Genomic DNA, 24,346 nt, shown 5'->3' on the forward strand with positions numbered 1-24,346 from the left:
AAGGAGTAAATCGACGATTCATCTTCTTTTTCGCGCTCCCCACAAACGCCTATATAGAATTGAAGAGCAATAAGCAAATTAACTTTTCTCTTGAAAATCTCGTTGGGGGCTATTTTTAAAAGAATGAGAGAAAATAGATTAAAAAAAAAGAGTTCACACAACATCGAATTTTTGGCCCCCACTCACCCACACAAATTTGCATGGGCAATTTTCACTTTTTTTTCCTTTGCTTGAATTAAAGAAAAAAAAATCTCAAAATTCAAAAAATTCTCTTTTTTCATCAAGAAGTTGAAGACCTTTTTTTTTTAAGGCAAAATCAATTCAACATTTCGTGCAAGAAGAAACTGCGCGAATTCCAATTTGACATAAAACTTTAAACGACAACCATTAATCAAAAACGTTCATTGAAGAATAAATACGAAATTGCTCAGAAAAATATGTCTTTAGAATTAACAAAGCTCTCGACAAAATGGGCACTCTTGTGGGGGAATAGTTGAAATTGCAAAATGAAGTTTATGAGTTGGAGAATGAAGTATATAATTTAGAATTTTAATTAAAATAAACAATTCATCCAAATGACATTCTCTCCCATTGCTATTTTTGCGGATGATGTATATAATTGCATGACAAACTTGCCCGATATTTACATTAAAATCATATAAAATTCTCAATGAAGATTTATTTATAAAGTTTGCCATTAGAAAATGATGTCAGTGTTGTGGCTAAAATCAAATTTTGCGTGGTAAAAGAGAACTTTCAAAATTTATGGAAGCTCCTTCCATCCTTTTGGCCAAACCTATCGCATCTAATGCACAAGAAAGATGACTTATTGAATGACTTCTGTGTATAAATTTTATTTTTAGATTCATATCTCCAGATTTAAATTTTAACTGCCCTTGAGCCAGTGTTTGTGTCTTTTTTCTTCGCCGTCTCATACTCTTGTATCTTTCACCAGTAGAATGTTCAAGAAAATTAAAAAAAAAATCAGACGCACGCACGCATTTAACCTCGACACAGAGGGAGAGAAAATTGTGAAAATTCACCTCAATTAATCACTTTTTTTTTCTTCTCCACAACATAATTCAACAATATTCTCAACAAATCTTTCAAATTTCATTCAATTAAAATAATTTTCTTTTAAATGTTTATTTAAAAATGCAAATCGTAGGAATTGTCACAGAAATTGGGTGACGATAAAACCCTTGCGGAGCATCTGCAGCTACCAATTCAACGAATCAACGACTACCAACTACTTCTCAAGGTCAGTTTGGGAACTTTCTCACTCCGTGATTGTTTATTGCAAAACCCATAAATTTTTTCCTCATTACAAACACCATAGAGTTGCCAAAAATAGCATCTTATGCGAAACAGTGCGGAGCAAGAGAAAAAAAACGCACACACAACGGAAAATAAGGTTGCGGGAGGGGTAAAGCGCCATGAAGAAGTCTGACTGTGACTATCTAAAAATATAGAAATAAGAGAAAAATGCGAAAATGCCGGAAAAACTCCAACTATGATCTTCACAAATGAATCTATTTTTATGCGCGGATGGAAGGAGGAAGGAATTTTAATGAGTAATATCCTCTCTGGTTATTTGCCTTCATTCATCTTATGGGATATAAACTGTCCAGATGATCAGTAGAGGTGTAGCCAGAAAGGGGATCTTTTGGTGTCAAAAAGACTTAAAATTTAGACAATTCGGCTTTCGCTTTAGATGTCAAAATGATTTATTTGCAGACTAAATATTATAAGGACAATTTTATGAAGATTTTCAAACGTTAGAAAAATTACTAAATGTCAGAAAAGTGACGTTTATAGTAAGAAAAAAAAACTTTAAATGTCAAATATTGAAAGGATGTCAATCGTGTGAAGAAAACTACTCTTAAAGTTCGAAACGTAAAACGTTAGAAAAGGCACGTCAAATCAAAGAATAAAAAATATCATAACGTTAGATAAAACGTTAAACATTGGAAAAGGAAGTAAAATGTCTGAAAGCGAATGTAAAAATGTTAATAAAGAAATGTTAACGTTTGAAAGAAATAAAAAGGCTTGAAAACCTAATTTATTTAGAAAATTACATTAAATATTTGAAAACAAACCCCAAACGTTAGAAAAAGCTTTAAATGTCAAATATTGAAAGGACGTCAATTGTGTAAAAGAAACTCCTAAAATTCGAAATGTAAAACGTCAGAAAAGGCATGTCAAATCATAGAACAAAAAACGTCAAACGTTGGAAAAGAAAGTAAAAGTGTCTGAAAACAAACGAAAAATGTTTATAAAGAAATGTCAAACATTTGAAAGAAAAAAAGCTTGAAAACCTAATTTATTTACAAAATGACATTAAATATTTGAAAACAAACTCCAAACGTTAGAAAATAAACGTCAAGACTTTTCATTTGTTAAAGAAAATCAATTAATGGACTAGAAAAAGCTCATAAAAATCTTTAATCAGCACAAAGCAATAAATCTCATTCTCAATTCAAAAGTATTTTTGCGAAAAAGAGAATGTTCTTCTAAAATACTCACAAAATGGCGCCAATAAATTACAAAAGAAAAGCAAAGCAAATCCATCAAAAGCTCATTTTGTATGATTCTCTATACATATTTTGCATTATAATTAATGGATGTTACACATTACGGAAAGCCAATAAACTTGGAGTTTAAATGGGGACTTTCAATTGGCACATTTGGCAAACATTTCGCGCTAGAGGAGCAAATTGATTGAGATGTGTTTTATTTAGAATATATCGCAAAGGAAAATCCATGTGATTTTGCAAAACTTATATTATGCAACATCCCACGTCTTTTTCTCACGATCTCTTTTATTTTCGCATTTTGCAGAAAACGACTAAATGTATATAATAATATTCTTCTCTAATGAAGTTTATTATCCGCACTATTTGCTATTTTTGCCATCACCATCATCTCATTCATCAGATCATTTTGCCGTTTATTTTTAGACTATCGGACGTGAAAGTTAAGAAAGAAATAGAAGAGAGAGAGAGAAAAAAGCTGAAGAGATAAAAAATGAAGCAAGATCTCTGATAACATTAAATAGGGAGGATTAGGAAACAAAGTTTGAAAACAATTTCTCCCTCAATTTGCATTGGATTATGTCCAAATTCTCATATTTTTCTACCCACTTTATCTTGCATATTGCAGTCTGCAATAAACAATGAGCTGGCTGTGTGGCAAAAGGGAAAAATACTTGTAATGTTTGACCTAATTCTTTGAGCGTCTGAGTGAGACATATTTTTGGTGATTTTGCTAATTAAATAAATAAAGTTAATTCATAACATAATTCTTTGTCAAGTCCCTAATAAATTTATTTTCTTCTCATTCTTCTTGTTGTTTACAGGAGTTGGTAAAGTACTCACAGAAATTGGGAGATAACGTCTCCGATCTTCAGAAGGCCCTCGAGTTGATGCTAAATATCCCCCATCAGGCGATTGATAGTAAATTTATCGCTAGCATCGAGGGATATCGTGGGAATATCCACAAATTGGGGCGTCTACTCACCCATGAATGGTGGACTGTTGCTGATCGTGAAGGGAAACCAAAGGAGCGCTATCTTTTCCTCTTTAAAGCCCGCATACTCATTTGCAAAGTTCGACGAATCTCAGACGATCGTTCGGTGTTTGTTCTCAAAGATATTGTTAAGGTGAATTTAATTGAATTATTGTAAGAAAAATCCTTCAAATTTTAAAATATTTTTTCTGTTTCTCCTTTTAGCTTCCCGACGCTGAGATCAAGGACTACGCGGACGTAGATAAGTTTGAGCTACACCCAAAGACACCAGCAGCTGCGGCAGCATCTTCACTTCCCCTAACTTTTCACGCTCACACAGGTGAGACAAAAGCCAGGTGGCTCAAGGAGATACGTCTGTACGCCGCCGATCAGGTGGCCCTACAGGAGCACGCTGCTGACGATCTACGTATCGATCCGAATCAGGTGCATCAGGACACCGGACCCATCCTCCGGTTGCCGCATCGTATTGAACCCAATAACCCCGACGCAGGTGTTCGTCCATCAGACGTTGCCAAAGACGTCTACCTCGCCAAGAAGGTTAAAGTCACCGAAGAATCCGCCGCCGCCGCCACTAAAAGTGAAGCAGTTACAGTGCAGACAAATCATAAAGTTTCCCAAGAATCCGTACTCAAAGAAGTTACGAGTGAGAGTGTTGTGAATGACGTGAAAGATCAACGTGCAAAATCAGCTGAAAGAAAATTACAACGTACCGGTGCCGTTGAGACATCCACTGAGGAAGTATCCGTGATTAAGACTGATAATCGTGCGGTAATTGAGGAGTGTAATAAAGAAAATCAACCTCCGGAGAAGATAAAAATTAAGAGTGGTGAAAAGAGTGCTGATGAACCACCAAATAAGCAAATAAAAACCGAAAAATCTCCCGAAAAGAAATCATCCCCTGAAAAAGTATCAAAGATCCCCGTGAAAAAGGCGGAAAACCCAAAGGAAAACCCGAAAGAAAATCCCAGTGAAGTGAAAGTAAGTGAATCAAAGGGTGAGAAAGTAAAAGAAACCGTTGAAGTTCAAAAAGAAAAGGTAAATCAGGGTAAAAGTGAAAAAGAGGCAGAGAAAGCAAAATCTGTTGTGGAAGAATCAATAAAGGTTGAAAGTGCTGTGAAAAGTTCTGAAAAACCAAAAAGTGAAGCTGAGAAAGTTTCCAAAGTTCAAGAAGTTGAAAAGCCCAAAGTTGTTCAGGAATCAGTTAAACCAGAAAGTGTAGCTAAAGTTCCTGAAAAACCAAAAGTTGTTCAGGAATCAGTTAAACCAGAAAGTGTAGCTAAAGTTCCTGAAAACCCAAAAGTTGTTCAGGAATCAGTTAAACCAGAAAGTGTAGCTAAAGTTCCTGAAAAGCCCAAAGTTGTTGAGGAATCAGTTAAACCAGAAAGTGTAGCGAAAGTTCCTGAAAAACCGAAAGAAGTTCAAGAACCAGAGAAACCTAAAACCGTTCAGGAACCACCAACTAAGCCACAAAGTGTTGTGAAAGAAACAGACAATCCAAAGATTATCGTTGATTCACCAAAAGAACCCGAAAAGGAAGTTAAAGTTCACGAAGTAGATAAACCAAAGGTTGAAACCAAAGAATTCGATAAGCCAAAGACTGAAGAGAGTGCAAAGAAACAGGAAACAGGTGCTAATCCTAAGCCACAGGACAATCCTAAACCACGAGAAGTAGCAAAAGGAAGTGACGAACGTGCAAAGGATAAACCTTCTGTGACCTTTGACAAAGCAGCTGACGGTCAGGATAAATCAGATAAAGGCGCTGGATCTGAGTCAAGTAAGAAGGCAGTACCCCTGAGGAAAGTCCTTTCGAAACCCATCGAAGATCCCGATCCACCAGATCGCCGAGAACCCCCACACGGTGGTGGCGATCGACAACCACCAACTACCATAATCCCCGATTTCAATCCACCACCCCCGCTAGTCTATCACACAACCTTTGAGGTATCCCTGCATAAGGAACCCCTCCCACCACCTCCAGTCCCACCCACAATCCATCACAAGATTGTAGTGCACACTGAAAGCTTAGAGCAGCGCACGGCTGATTTTTTGAGTGGGAAATGCCAATTGGATCCCGTCAATTATTCCCTCGAGGCGGCACAGAGTAAATTGCGCGACATCAAGAGTACTGTCCACAAGTCCAAAGACACATCGGATCGTGTCGAGACGACTGTGTGGAAAGCCAAGTGTGGAGTATTCGATAAAATCCCCCCGCCACCACCCACACCAGAGCCACGACCAAAGGTCTACGACGTTGTGGAAGTTGTTGAGCAACCGGGAGAATGTGCTAAGCTCCCCGAGGAACTCCAGAAGCAGTACGATATTACAAAGGAATTACTAATTGCAAAAGGTGAACAGAAAATGGCATCGAGATACTCAAGTTCACGCCTATCACGAAGGAGCCAAGGTGAGAGGGAGCAAACATAAGCATTAATGTAAATGGCTGTGTCGTCAATTTATCCATCGTTGTTTGTACCAGAGAGAGGTCCTCCGTCGTCTTATTCATCCGTGAAAACATCGTTGAAAAAATAAAATTTCTCTTTTGCATGCTTCCCACTTTTTTCCAGCTTCTCTGCGTGAGAGATGCTTTTCATGCAATTGTACTGGAATCAAGGGGTGTTTATCTGAACGAAATTCATCGGATCTTCGGAAATATTCGGTTTATTCATTAATATTCGGATGAATCGCCAAGGAAATTCAAATATAGGTTTAAGCCTAAAAATGTTAAATTCAAGCATAAAAACGCTTAAATCAAACCAAAAAGTAGTAAATTCAGGCCGAAGAGTTCTAAATTCAAGACAAAAAGTTGTAAATTCAACCCCAAAAAAGAATTAATTCAAGCCTATTTGGTTTTCAGTCCTAAAACAGCTCAGATTGAGGAACAAAATTTATTTTTAAAAAAAATTATAAAAGCCTAAAAAAGGACTAGATTCAAACCGAAAAGTAGTAAATTAATGCTAAAAAAAAGTGAATTTAACCCAAAAAAGACTAAATTCAAACAAAAAAATTCTAAATACGTTTTTGATTTTTTTTCGGTTTTAAGTTTATCGATTTTTAGCAAAAGATGTTCATGTTAAATCAAATATTCAATATTATATTAAATAGAAATCAATTCTCATAAATCTGATACCATTTTTAGGTCAATATTAGGCCCTAATTTTTCCATAATTTTCTACATTTAAAGTCTTAATAAATTTAATTAATAGTTAATTTAAAAAGACACTAGAAAGTCAACATTGGGCCCCATTTCCCTAACAAGGAATGGTCAAATAATTTTTCAGATCTTCAGAAATATTCGGATGATTCGCTTAAAAAGCCAAAATATTCGCCAGATAAACACCCCTTGACCGGAATGCAATTTGTCTTCAATGTTTAGTCTATTCTTAAGGTTTTATAGAGTAGTATATAGATACCTTATTATTGTCTTAAGTGCTCTAATGCTGCATTTTTAATCAATTCATCAAATTCAATTCAATTTCAATTCAATTCATCAAAAGTTGTTAAGAAAAAAAGCTCTCGGAATTGCGACAAGAGATCTATGTTGCAGCATTAGAGCATTTCTTAGCTTTTTCCCCCTTTTTTGTACTTTTATTTGCAATTTTCTGTCCATGTTCTCTCCTCCATCATCAACTACACATTGAGGCAATTATGTTGTTGCAAAAAAAAGAAAAGACAGACAGCAATGTTGATTGATGATGGAGATGCCTATTTATGTGTAAAAAAAATAATAATTTATGTAATGTTGTAAATTTTATGCTTCTATATTTTCACACTACTTTCCCTCCTTGGTAATTTTAATATAGTTAGCAGCTCGTATCAGTCATCTTATGAATCTAGTTCAATGTCGTCCTCGTCTTCGGCTTATGCATCATCGCGCCAGCAGAATGCCATCGGAAATGAACAACAAATATCCAATGGAACTGGCATTAAGCCAATCTTTAAGAAAACCATGAAAGGGTGTAACATCGAACGTAAGTCTCTTCCATTTCTTCACAAAAAAAAAAACCTTAATCTCTATCACTTTAGTCCATATAGTTCTCTTCAATAAAAAGAAATTTATTTCTCTGTGCCTCACACAAACCTTTCTTTTTCAAAGTTTGATAAAGACCTTTTGACCTTTATACCTCTTCTACGTCGTTAAAAGAAAATCGAAAAAAAGTGAAGGAAATCTTCAGAAACAGCCATGAAGAGAGAAAAAAATTCATCACGTTATGATTTATTTCTTCTCCCTCGATTTGTGTTGGAAAATTGTGTCGTCGTGCTTTTTTAGAAGCTTTTTTATATATGTATATCGCTTCACGTCGTCGTCGTTGTAGATGTTCGGTAGATGTAATAAAGAGAAAAGAAAAAAAACTAATAATAAAACAACACTTTAAACATCATTCCGCCGCACCCATCGTGAATCTCCCATTTTGTAATATTTTTAATATTAGAATTTAATTAATTTCTTCGTGACCTCCCCAAATAGCCGGCGATAAGGCTGCTTTTGAAATCCAGTTGGAAGGTGAACCAACATCTGTGACATGGTTGAAGGACAACAAGCCCTTGGACGATCGTCTTGCGGATCGCATTAAGAAGGCAGAATTACCCAATAACACCCACAAGTTGGAGCTACAGCACTGCCGAGAGGAAGACAGTGGACTCTACACAGCAAGGGCCAATAACGGTGGTGAATCAGCAACTTGTAGTGCTCAATTGATTGTACAGAAAAGTAAGAAGAAATTCACAATTTAGAAAAAAGGAAAAAGAAATTCTTTTAAAAAGAAAATCCTTTCAGTGTCAGCAGAAAAGAAAAAGGAATTGGCTGAAGCGAATGCTCCGGTTTTCTCAATTCGTCTCAAGGATACGGAAATCCTCGAAAATACCTTCCTACGTTTTATGGTTAAAGTGAAGGGAGATCCATCGCCACAAGTTAAATTGTAAGAAAATCCTTTTGATTTTCATCTTCTTGAGGGACGTTTAAATTTTAAATTAATATTTCTTCCCGTATTCGTAGCTCTAAGGATGGCAAAATAATTCAAGAGGGTGATGCTCGTGTTGAGATTAATAGAGAACGCGAAGAAGCTGGATTCTATGAATTAATTATTGCTGAAGTTAGCAAGAAGGATGCAGGACATTACACATGCACTGCAACGAATAAATTTGGAGAAGCATCCTGCGAAGCTGTTGTTACTGTTTGTGGTAAGTTCGAAGAGCTTCTAAGGAAATTTCATTGGATCAAATGTTTTGATCAGAAAATTTTGCTTTTGGTCAAGAGAATGGTGTCATGTTATTTGCGTACGTTAACCATGCGTACGTTACCTTTTTCGAGTGCATTGCGTACGTAATTAAAAAACAATTAAAGACCAATAAAAAAGGTCACTACCTGCGCCAACAGGTCAACTTACAAACAAAATAAGTGGTCGTCGCCTCTACGATTTGACATAAAAAAAGAAAAGTAGTCGTAATGTTGTCGTAGTTCTGACAACATTTTGTAATGAGGATCCGTAAAGTTGTCGTGAGTAGTCGTGAACATAAAATTCTATTTTTGCTTCATCTTTTAATATAAATGACATTTTGAAATGCTCTCATCGTTGTAATGTGCTTATTATTTGATTAGAGAAACTAATTTCACATAATAATTTTATTTACTGCATTTATCCTTGGAATATACAATTTTGGTTTTAAAAACATATTTATTTGTAACCGACTCATTTCTACGACAACCAAAAATAAGTCTTTAAGAGGTCGCAACGGACGCAACATTCACAGCAGTGTACCAACCACAGAAGAATTACTACCTGACTTAATTGTTTTTTAATTACGTACGCAAATGTACACAAAATGCACCACGTACGCATGGTTTACGTACGGAATTATAACGTAACCAAGAGAATTTGCTTTTGATCAGAAGAACATTCCAATTCAAAGAGGAAGGTTCCATTTTGTCAGTAAAACCTGCCATTTTTTTGATCAGGGCATGAATTCTCTAAGTGAACAACTCCCGTGATAAACTCCTGAAGGCTTTAGAGCTTTAAAAGAAACGTGAAAACCGGGAAAATCTTACGGGAGTTTATCACGGATGCATTATTTTTCTTAGAGGATCATGCTCACGTGAAGTTTTTCTCATTTTTTCCCGCAAAAAACCTTTGAGAGTTTATCACGAGAGTTTTTCACTCCTAGAGAATACAGCATCAGGAAAATAAACATTCGATCAGGATAATAAGCTGTTAATCAGGATAATTAACGATTGAACAGTAAGATTGTTTCTTGATCAGGAGAATAATGCTTTTTAGTCATGGAAAACAGCCATGAAATTAGGAAAATTATGCGTTGGTCATGAAAATATAACAAAAAGATCAATTTCACTGTTCAATCGTTAATTATCCTGATTTACAGCTTATTATCCTGATCAAATGGATTTCCTTACAAAATGGAACATTCCTCTTCGAATTGAATCATTCTCCTGACCAAAAGCAGAATTTTCTGATCAAAAGACGGGAACCAATTTCATTTATTAAAAAAAATCCTCACAGAACTTCTAAAGAATTTTTTAGAAGAATATTTTAAAAGATTTTGCTCAAGAAATTGAGAAAATATTTTTTTTTCAGAGGATAAAGACATCTTTGGAGAATTATCCGGAGGTATTTTGCCACAAGGTGAAAAGCCTTCATTCTCGTGGAAGCGAAATGGCCAGCCATTTGATCCGGAGGAGCGTTTTAAGGTACTCCTTGGTGACGATGAGGATTCCCTGGCCCTTGTCTTCCAGCACGTAAAGCCCGAGGATGCAGGGATTTACACTTGTGTGGCACAAACAAGCACCGGAAATATCTCATGTAGTGCCGAATTGACTGTTCAGGGTGCTGTGCAGCAACTTGTGCGTGAACCCGAGAAGCCGCAATTGATTGTTGAGCACCGTGAACCAGTTGCCTCAATTGGTGGATCGGCAATGCTGGAACTTCACTGCAAGGGCTACCCAAAGCCCGAAATTCTCTGGAAGCACGACGGGAAGGTCATTGAACCGAGTGGAAAGTACAAATTCCTGTACGAAGACTCCGAGAGTATGTCTCTTATTGTGAAGAATGTCACCACGGAAGATGCTGGCTTCTACACCATTACGGCATCCAATGAATTGGGTGTGGATATGGCAGAAATGAATTTAGTTGTCAAGACACCACCGAGAATTAAGAAGCCCTCTGATTTCACCTGCATGGCTGATGAGGTATTCAAGATGGGTGTTGAAGTTGAGGGTGTCCCATCGCCTACGTGCAAATTCTTCAAGGAGGGCAAGGAAATCTACGAAACAGAGCGTGTTAAATTCACCAGCAGCAATGGAACACATAGCATTGAATTCTACAATGCTACCCTGAAGGATAGCGGGGCGTACTCTGTGATTGCAACGAATGAAGTGAGTCAAACATCGGAATTCTGGAGTCTCACTGTTAACTCCCCGCCGAAGGTAACGAAGAAACTCGGCGAGCAAATAATTGTGGGTGAGAAGGAGGATATTGTCCTCACGGTACGCACGGACTCCTACCCTCCGCCAACGGTGAAATGGCTCAAGGATGGCAAAGAGCTCAATATGAAGGACTCACGCGTGCGTGTCCTCACCGAAGGGGATGTCCACACACTCATCATTAGCGGAGCCTGCCGTACGGATGCAGCTCGCTACGGGGTTGAATTGGTCAATCAACACGGCACAATTCGCGATGAGACGAATGTTGATGTGAAGTGTGGCCCACAGTTCAAGCAGAAGCTCAAGGATATCACGGTAAATGAAGGTGACAGGGACATTGAGTTAGCTGTGAGTGTTGAGGGCTTCCCCAAGCCAACAATTCAGTGGTACATTGACAGCACTGAAATTTCCACAACACGCAATGAGTATCGTCGCGTGGAGGAGGGTGAGAATTTCAAGCTAATCATCAATGAGATTACAACGGAGATGAAGGGAAAATATTCATGTGTGGTGAAGAATGAATTTGGCAGTGATGAAACTGTTGCCAATGTTACGGTTCAGTGCAAGCCAAAGCTCAAGAAGAAGCTAAAGGACACCGAAGTCAATGCTGGGGACAATCTTACGCTTGAAGTGGAAATTTATGCTGTGCCCGAACCTAAAGTTGTTTGGTAAGGACACGAAAGAAATTTCTTTGATAAAAATTTCATTTTCTTTCAATTAATTAATTATCTTCTTCCTCAAAAAAACAAAAGGTACAAAGATGGTCAGGAGGTGCGTGCTGATGCAAGAATTAAAATCTCACGGGACACACAGAGACTTGAAAGCTACTGGTTAACCCTGAATTTGGTTAAGGAACAAGATGCTGGTGAATATGAGGTCAAAGTGTCCAATCCACTGGGCATTGTTGAGACCAGAAGTCAAGTGACCGTCATTAGTAAGTATCCAAAACAAAGATTATTCGCAAAAACTTTTCTTTTTCCTCAACAAAACCAACAAAAAATTCAGCTGACTTTCGAGAACGTTAAAAGAATCATTAAGAATCAAAATGTAAAAACATAAAATGTTCAGTAAGTAAGAGAAAGAGCGAGAGACTTTGAAGCCACATTCTTAGCTTCATAGTGATTTGTCTTATGTTTTTTTTTTGATAAAAAAAATAGCAATATTTTCCCAACAAATCGGGAAGTTGCAAAAATGTTTCTTGTTATTTTTTTTCTTTTACTTTTTATTTAAAATGTTAAATTGTTCAATTTATTTATTTTTTGTTTTATGTATCACCCCATATTTTCAAGAAAGTTTTATTATATGTTCTATTTGGGCCTTCAATTAGACAGGGAGGAGGATTTAGGCAATAACATGCATTTGAAGCAGAAACAAATTATTCTGGAGGAAGAAACAGTTGAGATGCAAGAAGTGGAAGGAGAACAAGAACCACCCAAAAAGTTGCACGTTAAACAGGAAGAGGGTAAAATGAAAAACTTTACCAAAATACTTTTAATTTCCAAATCCATCCTCATTCGTTGCAAATTTTAATCCTCACACTTCATCCCTTTTCTTTGTGTTCTGCACAAAATTATAATCCTAACAAAAAAAATCCTCTGTAAAAATCCTTTTAAATATTTAATGTTAGTTTATGTAAAAAAAAAAAAAGAAATCCTTTTTGATTTTTGCTACCAAAATCATAATCAAGGGGTGTTTATCTGGCGAATATTTTGGTTTTTTAAGCCAATCATCTGAATATTTCCGAGGACCTAAATATTTGACTTCACATGAATATCTCTTGATAAAAACCAAGAAAAAATCCAAAAACGTACTTTGAATTTAGCCTTTTTTGGGTTGAATTTACTATTTTTTAGTATAAATTTACTACTTTTTGGTTTGAATTTAGTCCTTTTTAGGCTTCAATGATTTTTTTTTTTAAGTTTTGTTCCTCGATCATTGAAGTTTCGGGACTAAAAACTAAATATATACCTACCTATCTACTTAGATTTAGTCATTTTTTTGAGTAAAATTTACTACTTTCTAGCTTGAATTTACAACTCTTCGGCTTGAATTAACTACTTTTTAAACTTCAATTTGAGTCTGTTTTAGACATTTATTATGTAATATTTTTAAAGATTTTTGAGATTGGACATTGCCTTTTTAGGGTTGAAAACCAAATACTTTTAGGCTTGAAATAAACAAGTTTTGGATTGAATTTACTACTTTTTGGTCTGAATTTACTACGTTTTGTTCTTTTTAGGCCTAAATTAAATATTTTTAGCTGTGATTCTTTCGGATTTAAGCTTTTATTCCTCAATCTCTGCCTTTTTAGGCTTAAAAAATATTTTTATGCTTCAATTTTAATCTCTTTTAGACTTGAATTTAGCATGATTAGGGGTGAAATTACTATTCGGTTTGAATTTAGTTCTTATAAGGTTTGAAATAAATATTTTTTTAGGCTTCTGCTTCTCAATCTGAAGCATTTAGAGGCTAAAAATCAATATTTTGATTTCTCTGCCAAACCATCCAAATATTAGCGAATATTCCGAATATTTCCGAAGATGCGAATAATTTCATTCAGATAAACACCCCTTGATCATAATTTTTTTGTGACTGATACAATTTTTTTGTGAGTATCGTCCTTTTGCACCATCATCATCATTTGGTAGAAATAATTTTTATAAAAAAAAAGAAATCTATCCTCTTTATTCTTTTATGTAAAAATAATGTAGAATTAATTTTTAAAAGCTGCAATATCATATTTTTCTTCTCGCGACCATCACACATTGAATGTTGCCCATTTTTTGAAGAAAGGACATTTAAGACTAGTCCTGAATTGTCCAAACAAACCCTCACTGAATGTGTCAAAGTTGGTGAATCCGGGGAAACTGTACGGATATCCGTGCTAACGGAGGAAAGTCGCGAGGCAACGGTATCAGGTAAAAGAAATCAAGCTTAATTGAAAGCTTCTTTAGAAAAAAAATAAATAAATCTGTGGACACAAAACACAGAAAAACAATCCATGTGCTTCAATCCCAACATAAATGTGTAAAAAAAAATGATAATCATAGGTCCAGAAGAAGCGCATACAATACATAAAATGCGCGCAACAACGGTGATTATGGAGGAGGATAGTTCAATGGAAGAGCCAACAGTTACAAACATCCTCGCACCAAATCGTCCACATGCAACGTCACTTCAAGTTGAAGAAATCGGCAGTTTCACCTTCACAAGTCACGATGAATCCATCACGTATCAGACCACAGATGCATCGGGGAAAGTTCAGCATGGTGTCATTGAGGAAGGTGAATCCGATGGGGAAGTTAGCATTGCACACAAGAAAATTGCCTCACGTGGTGTGTCAATTGTGTCAGCATCTGAGGATGAGAGTAGCTTCCGCAGTGGGATGCTCTCCCGGGAGGTGTCCATTGATGAGGTCCAAAAGGAGATGGTGCTGGATGAGGGAGCGGTTAGAATTCAAATTTCCGAACGGAAATCCGAAAGTTTGGAAACCTTCGTTGGGGAAATGGAAACAGCGGAAAATCGTGAATTTGATGGTGCCGGAAAGGGTAAGAAAGTCACCAAGACGACTGATGTTGGTGCTGAGGTTGATGCAAGGAGGAAACGTGGGAAACTCATGGAGGCAGCTGAAGCTGAAGAACATGCCGAAGATGAAGGAAATCGCAAGAAAACAGCAAATGAGACTGATGAACGAGCGAAACCACGACGTGGAACATTAATTGCAACCGTTGAGGATGACATGAATGGGGATGATGATGTCTTTGCGATGCATCAAGCAAAGGAAGAGGACAATGCAGTTGAGAGTAAAACCATTAAGCTACTGAAGAAGGAAAAACTAACCGAAGGAACGGAATCTGATAGCCTTAAACTGAAAATCAAAGACATTGCCGAAGATGACGATGGTAGGAGGCAAAAAGGAAGGCAAAATGAGGTACAAGAAGCAAAATTTGCCGATGAGGATCACAGGAAGAACCTCAAGAATGTCGAAGAAGACGATTCCGGAGATAGGGCCGTTGATGAATTGCTGAAGAGAGTGGAGAGACAGAGAAGTGCCTTAGGGGAAATTCTCGATAAGCAGCAGGAAATAAAGCAAGAAGGTATTCAAGCGAAGTATATGATTTAAAAACAAAAATCATTTTATCTAATCGCCGTAGTTATAACAAACGTAGTTACGAATTCACTGTTGCCAAATTAATTTCAAGAACTTTTCTCAACACAACAATGAAGCTACAAAATACAGATAAAATTATTCTTTTTAAAAACTCTGCATGATTTGGCGTTTGTGTTGTTTTTTCTTTACTTTTGACTGATTTCATTTTACGTGTTTTTCTCTCTTGCTTCCATTTTCTCTTGGGGACTATCATCTCTACTCTATAATTCTCTGGTAAGTTTTTCCTACGAGACTTTTTCTCTGGAAATTTTCTTTTTTTTTCACATCTTGTACATACAGCGAACTGAAATCTTCTGTAAATATATTCCTGGAACTTCAAAAAGGCTTTTCTCGTAAAAAAATAAACTTAATACGATGATCAATGTTAGCGTGAAATTCATCTTACAAATTAAAATCACAATAATGCCCCAAAATGCAAAAGAAAAATTTTTTAAAAGAAAAATCTTTTTCCTTTAGCTGTTCCTGAAATTCTTAGTAGTGACATTAAGGATCACACTGTGTATGAATCTCTTCCGATCTCATATGAGATCCAAGCTCGTGGTATTCCGGAGCCAGAGGCAAATTGGATGCATGAAGGGAAGTACGTCAAGGAAGATGGGAATCGTGTGAAGATCACAAAGGATGGCGTAAGGAAATTTAATTTGAAGCGTTTTAGTTGATTTTCTTTTAAAAAAAATTCAATTTTTTCTCGAAAGGAAAAATTCAAATTGAACATAACAGAGGTGAAAATGGAAGATCAAGGAGAATATAAGGTTGTAATTCACAATAAATTGGGCGAGAAGGCACAACAAGCCGTTCTCACGGTTATCCGTAAGTTCTTACACTTTTCTCGTGAATTTTTGCTGAAAGATTTTAACGTAATTTTTTTTTAGCTGTTGCTGAACTTCGTAAGCCAATTTGCTTGTCACCCTTGAAGGATATTGACGCCAGAAAGGATGAATTTGTCTCCTTTACAACAACCATAACGGCTGATCCACTTCCCGAAGTAACTTGGTGCAAGAATGGCAAGGAGATCACATCTGATGGATTTATTGAGATTAAATCCCATGTGAAGGAACTCGAGCATGGCCTGAAGGAGATTACTTACTCCCTCAATATCCCAACAGGTTTTACAAAAAAAAACCCTCCTCCTTAACACCAGGAATTAATTTACTTAAACTTCTCTTTCTTGACCATTTAGCCCGTCATACGGACACAGGAGACTACGCAATAAAGGTGAAAAACAAGTATGGGTATGCTGAGGCAAGTGCCCACCTTGAAGTCTACCTTAAACCCGAGATTAAAGGACTCAAAGATCAAGCAGCAGAACCCTACGATGAGATTACCTTTGAATGCATCATCCATGCTAACCCAAGGCCAAAAGTTGTGTGGACAAAGAATGGGCAGAATCTCTGCAATAATGATAATTTTGAAGTAATTGCAGACGTTGAGAGGGAAACGTACAAATTGATTGTAAAATCAGCCATACCTGAAGAAGGTGGCTCGTACACCCTAACTGCCAGCAATAGTGAAGGAGAAACTCAAGTTTATGCTCAATTGAATCTTCATGGTAAGTTATGCTTCTAAAAAGTTTTCGGATGAACAAAAATGAGGTGTTTTCTACACACTAAAAATTTTCACCGTAAATTTTACGGAATGGGCATTCTACGGTATTTCTGTGGACGTCTTAGTTTTTTTTATTTAACTGAAATTTTAGTTAAATGAATTTTACTGAAGTTTACGAGAAAACTTAAATTGTTTTAGTTTTTTTTACAGAATTTCAGTAAATTTTTCTGAGTTCACCGTCAATTTTTACTCAATTTTGTTATTAAAAAAAAATCTAAATAAATTTTCATTTTGCTTATTTAAATTTAATTTCATTTAATTTTGATGCCATATTAGCTTCCATTTCATCATTAAGCTATTCATTGGTAATAAGCGAGAACGAAGATCTTTACGTCTTCACTCAATTGCGGCTTCATTTCGAATGACAACACACAATTTAGAAGAATTGAAGCACGCTATATAGAAAAATCTAGAGAGGTTTCGTGCTTTTAACTGCGAAAATAAATTATTTACTTCAGTTTACAGGAAATTTATGATCAAAATACTAAAATTTAGCTTTATTTTACTAAATTTCTACGTAATGATTAAAAAACTAAGAAAATTATGTTTCTTGGAAAAACTAGAAGAATTATTTAATTTAACCATACTCCTAGGAAATTTTCTGAATTTTCGTTTAAAAAAGAGAAAATTTCCCGTAAAAGTACATTTACGGTGAATTTAGTTACAAATTAATTAAAATTATTTTTAGTGTGTAAGGCTAAATTCAAATGACTATATCTCCGGCTTTACTTGACCGATTTCCAAAATCTTATCCGTTTTAGAAAGGTACAATTCTCACCTTTCCAAAACCGCTGAGTTTTTGAAAATCGGTCAATCACAACCGGCGATATAGCCGTTTGAAGTTAGCCTTAGGAAACACCTAATTTTTGCTCATCCGGAAACTTTCTCAAGCTTTGAAAAATTTCTTATTTTCCCATTTTCTTTGCAGTCGAAAAGCCAACCTTTATTAAACTCCCCGAAGATCAGAGCGTACACGATTTTGCCGAGGTGATCACTAAGGTCCGTGCTCAGGGTGTTCCCAAGCCGGAGATTAAATGGCTAAAAGACGGTGAAGAGCTCAATATGAATAATCGGGACAGCCGACGTCCCAGGATTCACGTTGAGACCACGAGTGAGACTCAAATTGCCAGTGATATGACCATTGAGCACTTTAGCGTGGATCATGCTGGTGAATACACGGCCATTGCGTACAATGTTAGCGGGGAAACTGAAGCAAGATTCAAGCTGGCAATGCTCAACACTCCCCCATCGCTCTTTAAGAATCTCGAGCGTTTTGTCGAAGTGGACGAGGGGGAGAAGCTCCTCTTGAGCGCCATTCTCAGCGGTAGTCCCATCCCACAGGTGCAGTGGTACAAGGATGGGGAGCGATTGGAGCCAAGTGAACAGTTGAGTGTTAATTGCCGCAGAGACATTCGGAGACATGCATTTATAATTACAAATTTAATTGCAGCGTGAAAATGACCAACTTGCCAGATGGAGCTGTAAAATTAGAAATAGAACATGCACAACCATCTGACTGTGGCGCCTACAAATTGGTTATTACCAATGCTAATGGCACGAGTGATGCTCTCTGTGCTGTTGCTGTAAATCGTAAGTTTATTTCATTTCCTTTTGCAATTTAGAGAACTCTCTAAAAAATTTCAACCAGCTTGAAGTTTGTACACAGTAAGTTTATTTTCCTGTTAAAGTTACGGAAAAGGATTTCGACCGATTTTCCATTAAATTTTAATTAATTTGAACGGAGTTTTCTGTAATTAATTTTAAATTTTCTGTTAAACCTACATTAAAATCCGCTACAACTTCCGTTGAACGGATTTTTTACTGTACTTGCTGAAGGAGCTCAAAAATATTAAAATAATTAATTTTAAATAAATATTTTATTATAAGTTTTATTCCATTTGTGCCAAAGCTCCCACTGTGTCCATATTAGTAGTGGTCTGCTCTGCACCATAATAAAAATTAAGTTGTTAATAGAGTATACTCTATTTACATTTTAATCTCATGAATTCTCAATTGCATCTGAAGAATATTCGCGGATTTGAGAAATTTCACTAAAAATTATGTAAACCTGTCTTACTTTTCTGTAACTTTAGCGGAATTTCTTGTTCAGTAGTTACTAAATTTTCTGTTATTTCAACAGTTTTTTGAGAATCTTTCGGTTTTACGGAAAATTCTGTCTCAAAGGCAGATAAATTCATTGTTACGGTACTTCCTGTAAGCAATTGAATAATTTCTGGTTCAATTTTACAGAATTTTCAGTTAGTATACCGGAAAATTCATTACTCATAACTGAAAACCGTAAATTGAAAGTTACAGTCAAATTCCGTAGCAAGTAACGAGAAAAACGATTTACTGTGTACACTTTATTCCCGGAATTGTTGGATGTGCTTCCCGGAAAGTGCCCTAAGTGGATGGAAGTTGTGCAGTCATCCTTCTCATTATATCAGGAAGTTTCTAAGAGATCTTAGGTATCTCTTCTTCAGCACCCTGCTGATTCTTGATTTCATTTTGGGGTCAAAATATTTCCATGTAAGAAGAATCCTTTGCAGTTGCTAGAAGCATTTTTATAGACTCCCTAAATCGACAGATTCTGACCCCTAAATGAAATCAAGGGTTAGCAGGGTGTTGAAAATAAAGTTCCAGAGATCCTTTAGAAACTTCCTGATGCAATGGGAAAGATGACTACACAACTTCCAGCCACCTATGGCACTTTCCGGGAAGCACATCCAACTGTTCCCGGAAAAAAAGAAAATGATCAAACTGCTTAAATTTAATTTTATCATTTGCAGCTGAACCCCGAAGACCATCCTTCATTAAGCCCCTTGGGGATGTTAATGTGGTTGCTGGGGATGTCCTTAAGCTCGAAGCTGAGGTCATTGGTTTTCCCGTGCCGGAAGTTCAGTGGTTCAAGGATGGTGTACCAGTTCGTCTGTCGCCTGAAGTGAATTTTGTCTGCCAACCAAATGGAATAATTGGGCTAGTGATTGATTGTGCACGCCCTGAGGATGCAGGCGTGTACACTGTGAGGGTGATGAATAAATTGGGTGAAGCCGAGGGGAAAGCGCACGCGGGCGTTGAGCCGAAACCCCAAAAACCCGGCTTTGTGGCTGAGCTCAAGGATGCAAAGGGCGTTGAAGGTTTCCCCGTGACAATGGACGTGAAAACCGTTGGGCATCCAGCGCCAGAAATTAAATGGATGCACAATGGCGAAGAGATTAGACCGAGTGAACACTTTAAGATCACCCCAGGGCCCAAGGGAGCCTCAACCCTTGTCATTGATCACGTTGAACCTAAAGATGCTGGGGAGTACAAGGTTGTTGCGACAAATGACGAGGGCGCCGCAACGTCCAAAGCCAATCTCTCGGTTAAGCCCAAAATGGATGAAGCTGAACCCGAAGATGCCCCCAAGTTCCTCAATAAATTGCGCGATGTTAATGTCGACGAGGGGAAATCCATGAAACTCTCTGCACCATTCACATCAAATCCCATCCCGGAAATTTACTGGACAAAGGATGATCAACCAATTGTACCGAGTGATCGGGTTCTCGTTACTTGCGATGGCAAGAATGTCGGATTGGTGATTAACCCGGTGGAGATTACGGATTCAGGCACCTACAAGTGCCTCCTTGCCAATCCACTGGGTGAGGATCAATCTGAGAGTCAGGCCAGCGTGAGAAAAGTCTATCAACGTCCACAATTTACTCACAAGTATTTTTTTTTCCTTTTCAAAAAATCATTTAAATGTTTTAACTGAAAAATCTCTCTTTAGGTTGATTGATTTGCAAGAATTGCCAAAGAATGATGCCAAATTCCCGTACAAATTGTCCGGAATCCCAGCTCCGGATGTCACGTGGTACTTCAATGATAATCCCATTTCCGATGGGCACAAGTATAAGATTAAAAGTGAAGGAGATATCGGATGTTTGTACGTGAAGAATTGCTCCCCATCGGATACGGGCGTGTACAAGTGTGTGGCAAGGAATCGTGAAGGTCAAGATAGTACTCAAGCACGTCTGGATGTTGTGGATAAGATGTAAGATCATCCGGATTACTTTTCGTGATTTTTTCTTCAGTGAAAAGATTTTTTTTCTTGATTAATTTTCTTTGTTCAGTGAACGACGTGAGAGAGCTGAACCACCGTCCTTCCTGAAGAGAATTGGCGACACGGAAGTCTTCCTGGGGACAAAGGCAAAGTTCACAGCATGCGCCAATGGCTTCCCGGAGCCACAAGTTGAATGGTATCACGATGGTATTAAGCTCTTCCCATCGGAGCGCGTGAAGATCGAAGCGGAAGCTCATGGGCTCCTCCGGCTGACAATTGATAATGTCAATGAGAAGGATGTTGGGAAGTACAAATGTCAGATCTTCAATCCACACGGAGAAGATTACTGCACTGCTGATCTCTTTATTGAGAGTAAGTCTTCCAAAATTAATCTTAGCAACTTGAAGTTTGTACACTTTTTGAATAAGTTTATCTTCCCGGAATGGTTTGATGTGCTTTCCGGAAAGTACCATAAGTGGCTGGAAGTTGTGCAAGAGGACTGCTAATTGCATCAAGAAGTTTCTAAGGGATCTTAGGAAGTTCCTTTTCAACTCCCGGCTCATCCTTGATTACATTTAGGGGTCCAAATCAGTCCATTTAGGAATTCTTTTTTGCAATTGCATGAAGCATTTTTATAGACTCAGATTTTGACCCCTAAATGACATCAAGGATCAGCCGGGTGTTGAAAAGGGACTTCCTGAGATGCCTTAGAAACTTCCTGATGCAATGGGCAGGATGACTACACAACCTCCAGTCACTTATGGCACTTTCCGGGAAGCACATCAAACCATTCCGGGAAGATAAACTAATCCAAAAAGTGTACAAACTTCAAGTTGCTATTAATCTTTTAGCTTAAGTTTTTTTTTTTTAATTTAAACTTCTTGGTAACATTTCTCCCTGTGAAGCTCTGGATGATCATGCGGGTAAGGGTGTGGGTGATCAGTACAGTGAATTTGACAAGCACAAACGCTCTGGGGCTCCTGTACCTCTTGCTGATCGTCCCATAATCTCCAAGATGACCGATCGACGTCTCACACTGTCGTGGAGACCATCATTCCCATCAACAGGACGTTTCCCCGTGACGTATCAAGTGGAAATGCTGGAACTACCCGACGGGGATTGGTTCACCGTGCGCTCTGGCGTAAGGAATTGTGCCTGTGAGATTCGCAACTTGGAACCCTATCGGGACTACAGATTCCGCATTCGTGTGGAGAGTAAGTACGGTGTGAGCGATCCAAGCCCCTATGCACAGACGTATAGGCAGAAATTGGAGCCGGATCCACCAAAGTTCTATCCATACCTCATGCCTGGCATTGATTTCCGCCCCAAGACATCCCCACACTTCCCCAAGGACTTTGACATTGAACGCCCACCACATGATGGCTATGCCCAAGCACCCGTCTTCCTGCGGCAGGAACATGACTGCCAGTATGGGGTTAAGGGGCACAATGTTAATCTCTTTTGGTACGTGTATGGGTATCCAAAGCCCAAGATGACGTACTACTTCAATGGGGAAATTATTGAGCCTGGTGGTAGATTCGATTGGAGCTACACACGCAATGGGCAGGCGACACTCTTCATTAATCGCATGCTGGATCGTGATGTTGGCTTCTACGAGGCTGTGGCACGCAATGAGCACGGGGAGGCACGGCAGAAGGTTAAATTGGAAATTGCCGAATTCCCGCGATTCATCCAACGCCCCGAGGAGACGTACATCATGGCCAGGAAGCATGGGCGCCTGGAGGCAAAGGTTACGGGTGTCCCATACCCTGAGCTCAAATGGTACAAAGATTGGCAACCACTGGCTGAGAGTTCGCGCATTAAGATGCAATTCTACGAACCCGACACATGTGTTCTCCTCATAAGTGATGCCATCTACAAGGATGAAGGTCTCTACTCGCTGTCTGCACGTAATGTAGCTGGATCTGTCAGCTCATCCGCAATGATTCACATTGATGACGATGAAGATGAATACATCTACCATGCTCACGCACGACGTCCATATGTACGCTCAAGGCAGCGCCCGTATGAGGATGCATACGATATTGGTGATGAACTCGGACGGGGGACTCAGGGTATCACCTACCATGCCGTTGAGAGGGCAACAGGAAGGAATTTTGCGGCCAAAATTATGCACGGAAAGGATGAATTGCGTGCTTTTATGTTTAACGAATTGGAAATTATGAATTCGCTCAATCATAAGAAATTAATTCGTCTCCACGATGCCTACGACACCAATAGATCCATGACACTTGTAATGGAGCTAGCTGGTGGTGGTGAGCTCGTCCGGGATAATATGCTCAAGAGGAATTGGTACACTGAACGTGATGTTGCCACCTACATTCAGCAACTTCTTCTTGGATTGGATCACATGCACTCGTGCGGAATAGCCCATCTTGGACTCAATGTAATTTAAGCTTTTCAGTAGAGTTTTTAAGAGATTTCTTTTAACATAAAATGGATTTTTTTCTTGCAGATTAAAGACCTCCTGATTGCCCATCCGGGAAGTGATGAGTTGAAAGTTTGCGATTTTGGCTTATCCCGACGAATTTTGGGCGGAAAGTTGGGGCCACTGGAGTACGGAATGCCCGAATATGTAGCTCCGGAAGCTGTAAATATGGAGAATGTCTCCTATTGGTACGACATGTGGTCCGTTGGTATAATAACCTACATCCTCCTGAGTGGTTCATCACCATTCCGCGGGGACAATGACCGGGAAACCCTAACGAATGTCCAACAGGGTAAATGGGAATTCCGCGAGAGTGTATGGAAGTACATTTCGGAGGAAGGAAGGGACTTTATCTCCAAACTCCTCATCTACATGGCTGAGAAGCGCATGGATGTGAAGACAGCCCTCAAACATCCCTGGTTCAATCTCATTCATCGCCGCACGGATGATGAGTATCGCATTAGTACGGATAAATTGCGTACGTATCAGTATCAATTCCAGGATTGGTACAATAATGCTTCCTGCCGCAATTGGTACCGTCGACGACCACTTGCTGGTGCCTTTACGCATCCCTCCAAAATGGTCTATCCACCAGGTAAGACTAACTAAACCATCAAGAAGGGAATTTCTTTAAAACTTAAATCTTCAATTTCAGGGGAAGTTTATACTCCTGGCCCGACTCCGGACAGAGAATCCAAAGTTAAATCCAAACGTGGCCCAATGGAGGATTATGTTGGACGAGAACCTGCTGAATATGAGTTGGGAATGTTCCAATCAGAGAGCCAGTAAGTTTATTAGGGGAGACCGGGGTAAAAAAAAGTCAGTTGAAAATTTTTCAATGCCAATTTCTCCCAAATTATTAATTCGGGAAAATCTAAAAAAAAAAATATATATGGTGGAAAGCCCTACCAACCTTTAATAATTGACTGCAATTTCAAGATTATCCGAGAAATAGTTTAGGAATTAAAAACGAAACAAACTTTGGACCCATTTCCCAAAATTTTGCGTATTGAGAAAAACTCGTTTTCCGATACTTTTCCTTTAGGAATTTTCCAATTTGATTATTCTCAAACTTTTAATAATTTTTCTTTACAATTATTTGAATCAAAACATGCCCTT

At 38.1% G+C, this 24,346-nt stretch overlaps 1 protein-coding gene across 14 annotated transcripts in view; it reads left to right on the top strand.

The window, feature by feature from the left end:
* Window positions 1-24,346, top strand: part of LOC129791776 (obscurin) — a 50,384-nt gene that overhangs the window by 21,064 nt on the left and 4,974 nt on the right. For 8 of the 14 annotated variants that reach the window (XM_055830203.1, XM_055830200.1, XM_055830205.1 and 5 more), the window contains 24 exons: window positions 1,169-1,261; window positions 3,359-3,661; window positions 3,733-5,932; window positions 7,329-7,496; window positions 7,994-8,236; window positions 8,303-8,444; window positions 8,522-8,706; window positions 10,116-11,628; window positions 11,713-11,894; window positions 12,288-12,422; window positions 13,750-13,878; window positions 14,011-15,057; window positions 15,588-15,757; window positions 15,827-15,941; window positions 16,004-16,237; window positions 16,312-16,680; window positions 17,665-18,121; window positions 18,187-18,326; window positions 19,526-20,444; window positions 20,506-20,769; window positions 20,849-21,150; window positions 21,684-23,185; window positions 23,255-23,822; window positions 23,883-24,012. In XM_055830203.1, coding sequence (XP_055686178.1) covers window positions 1,169-1,261; window positions 3,359-3,661; window positions 3,733-5,932; window positions 7,329-7,496; window positions 7,994-8,236; window positions 8,303-8,444; window positions 8,522-8,706; window positions 10,116-11,628; window positions 11,713-11,894; window positions 12,288-12,422; window positions 13,750-13,878; window positions 14,011-15,057; window positions 15,588-15,757; window positions 15,827-15,941; window positions 16,004-16,237; window positions 16,312-16,680; window positions 17,665-18,121; window positions 18,187-18,326; window positions 19,526-20,444; window positions 20,506-20,769; window positions 20,849-21,150; window positions 21,684-23,185; window positions 23,255-23,822; window positions 23,883-24,012 — 11,510 coding nt within the window. The remainder of the gene's footprint in view (window positions 1-1,168; window positions 1,262-3,358; window positions 3,662-3,732; window positions 5,933-7,328; window positions 7,497-7,993; window positions 8,237-8,302; window positions 8,445-8,521; window positions 8,707-10,115; window positions 11,629-11,712; window positions 11,895-12,287; window positions 12,423-13,749; window positions 13,879-14,010; window positions 15,058-15,587; window positions 15,758-15,826; window positions 15,942-16,003; window positions 16,238-16,311; window positions 16,681-17,664; window positions 18,122-18,186; window positions 18,327-19,525; window positions 20,445-20,505; window positions 20,770-20,848; window positions 21,151-21,683; window positions 23,186-23,254; window positions 23,823-23,882; window positions 24,013-24,346) is intronic. The other 6 variants (XM_055830208.1, XM_055830207.1, XM_055830209.1 and 3 more) reach the window with 6 other exon arrangements.

This window comes from Lutzomyia longipalpis, chromosome 3, assembly GCF_024334085.1.
Source record: "Lutzomyia longipalpis isolate SR_M1_2022 chromosome 3, ASM2433408v1".
Lineage (NCBI taxonomy): Eukaryota > Metazoa > Arthropoda > Insecta > Diptera > Psychodidae > Lutzomyia > Lutzomyia longipalpis.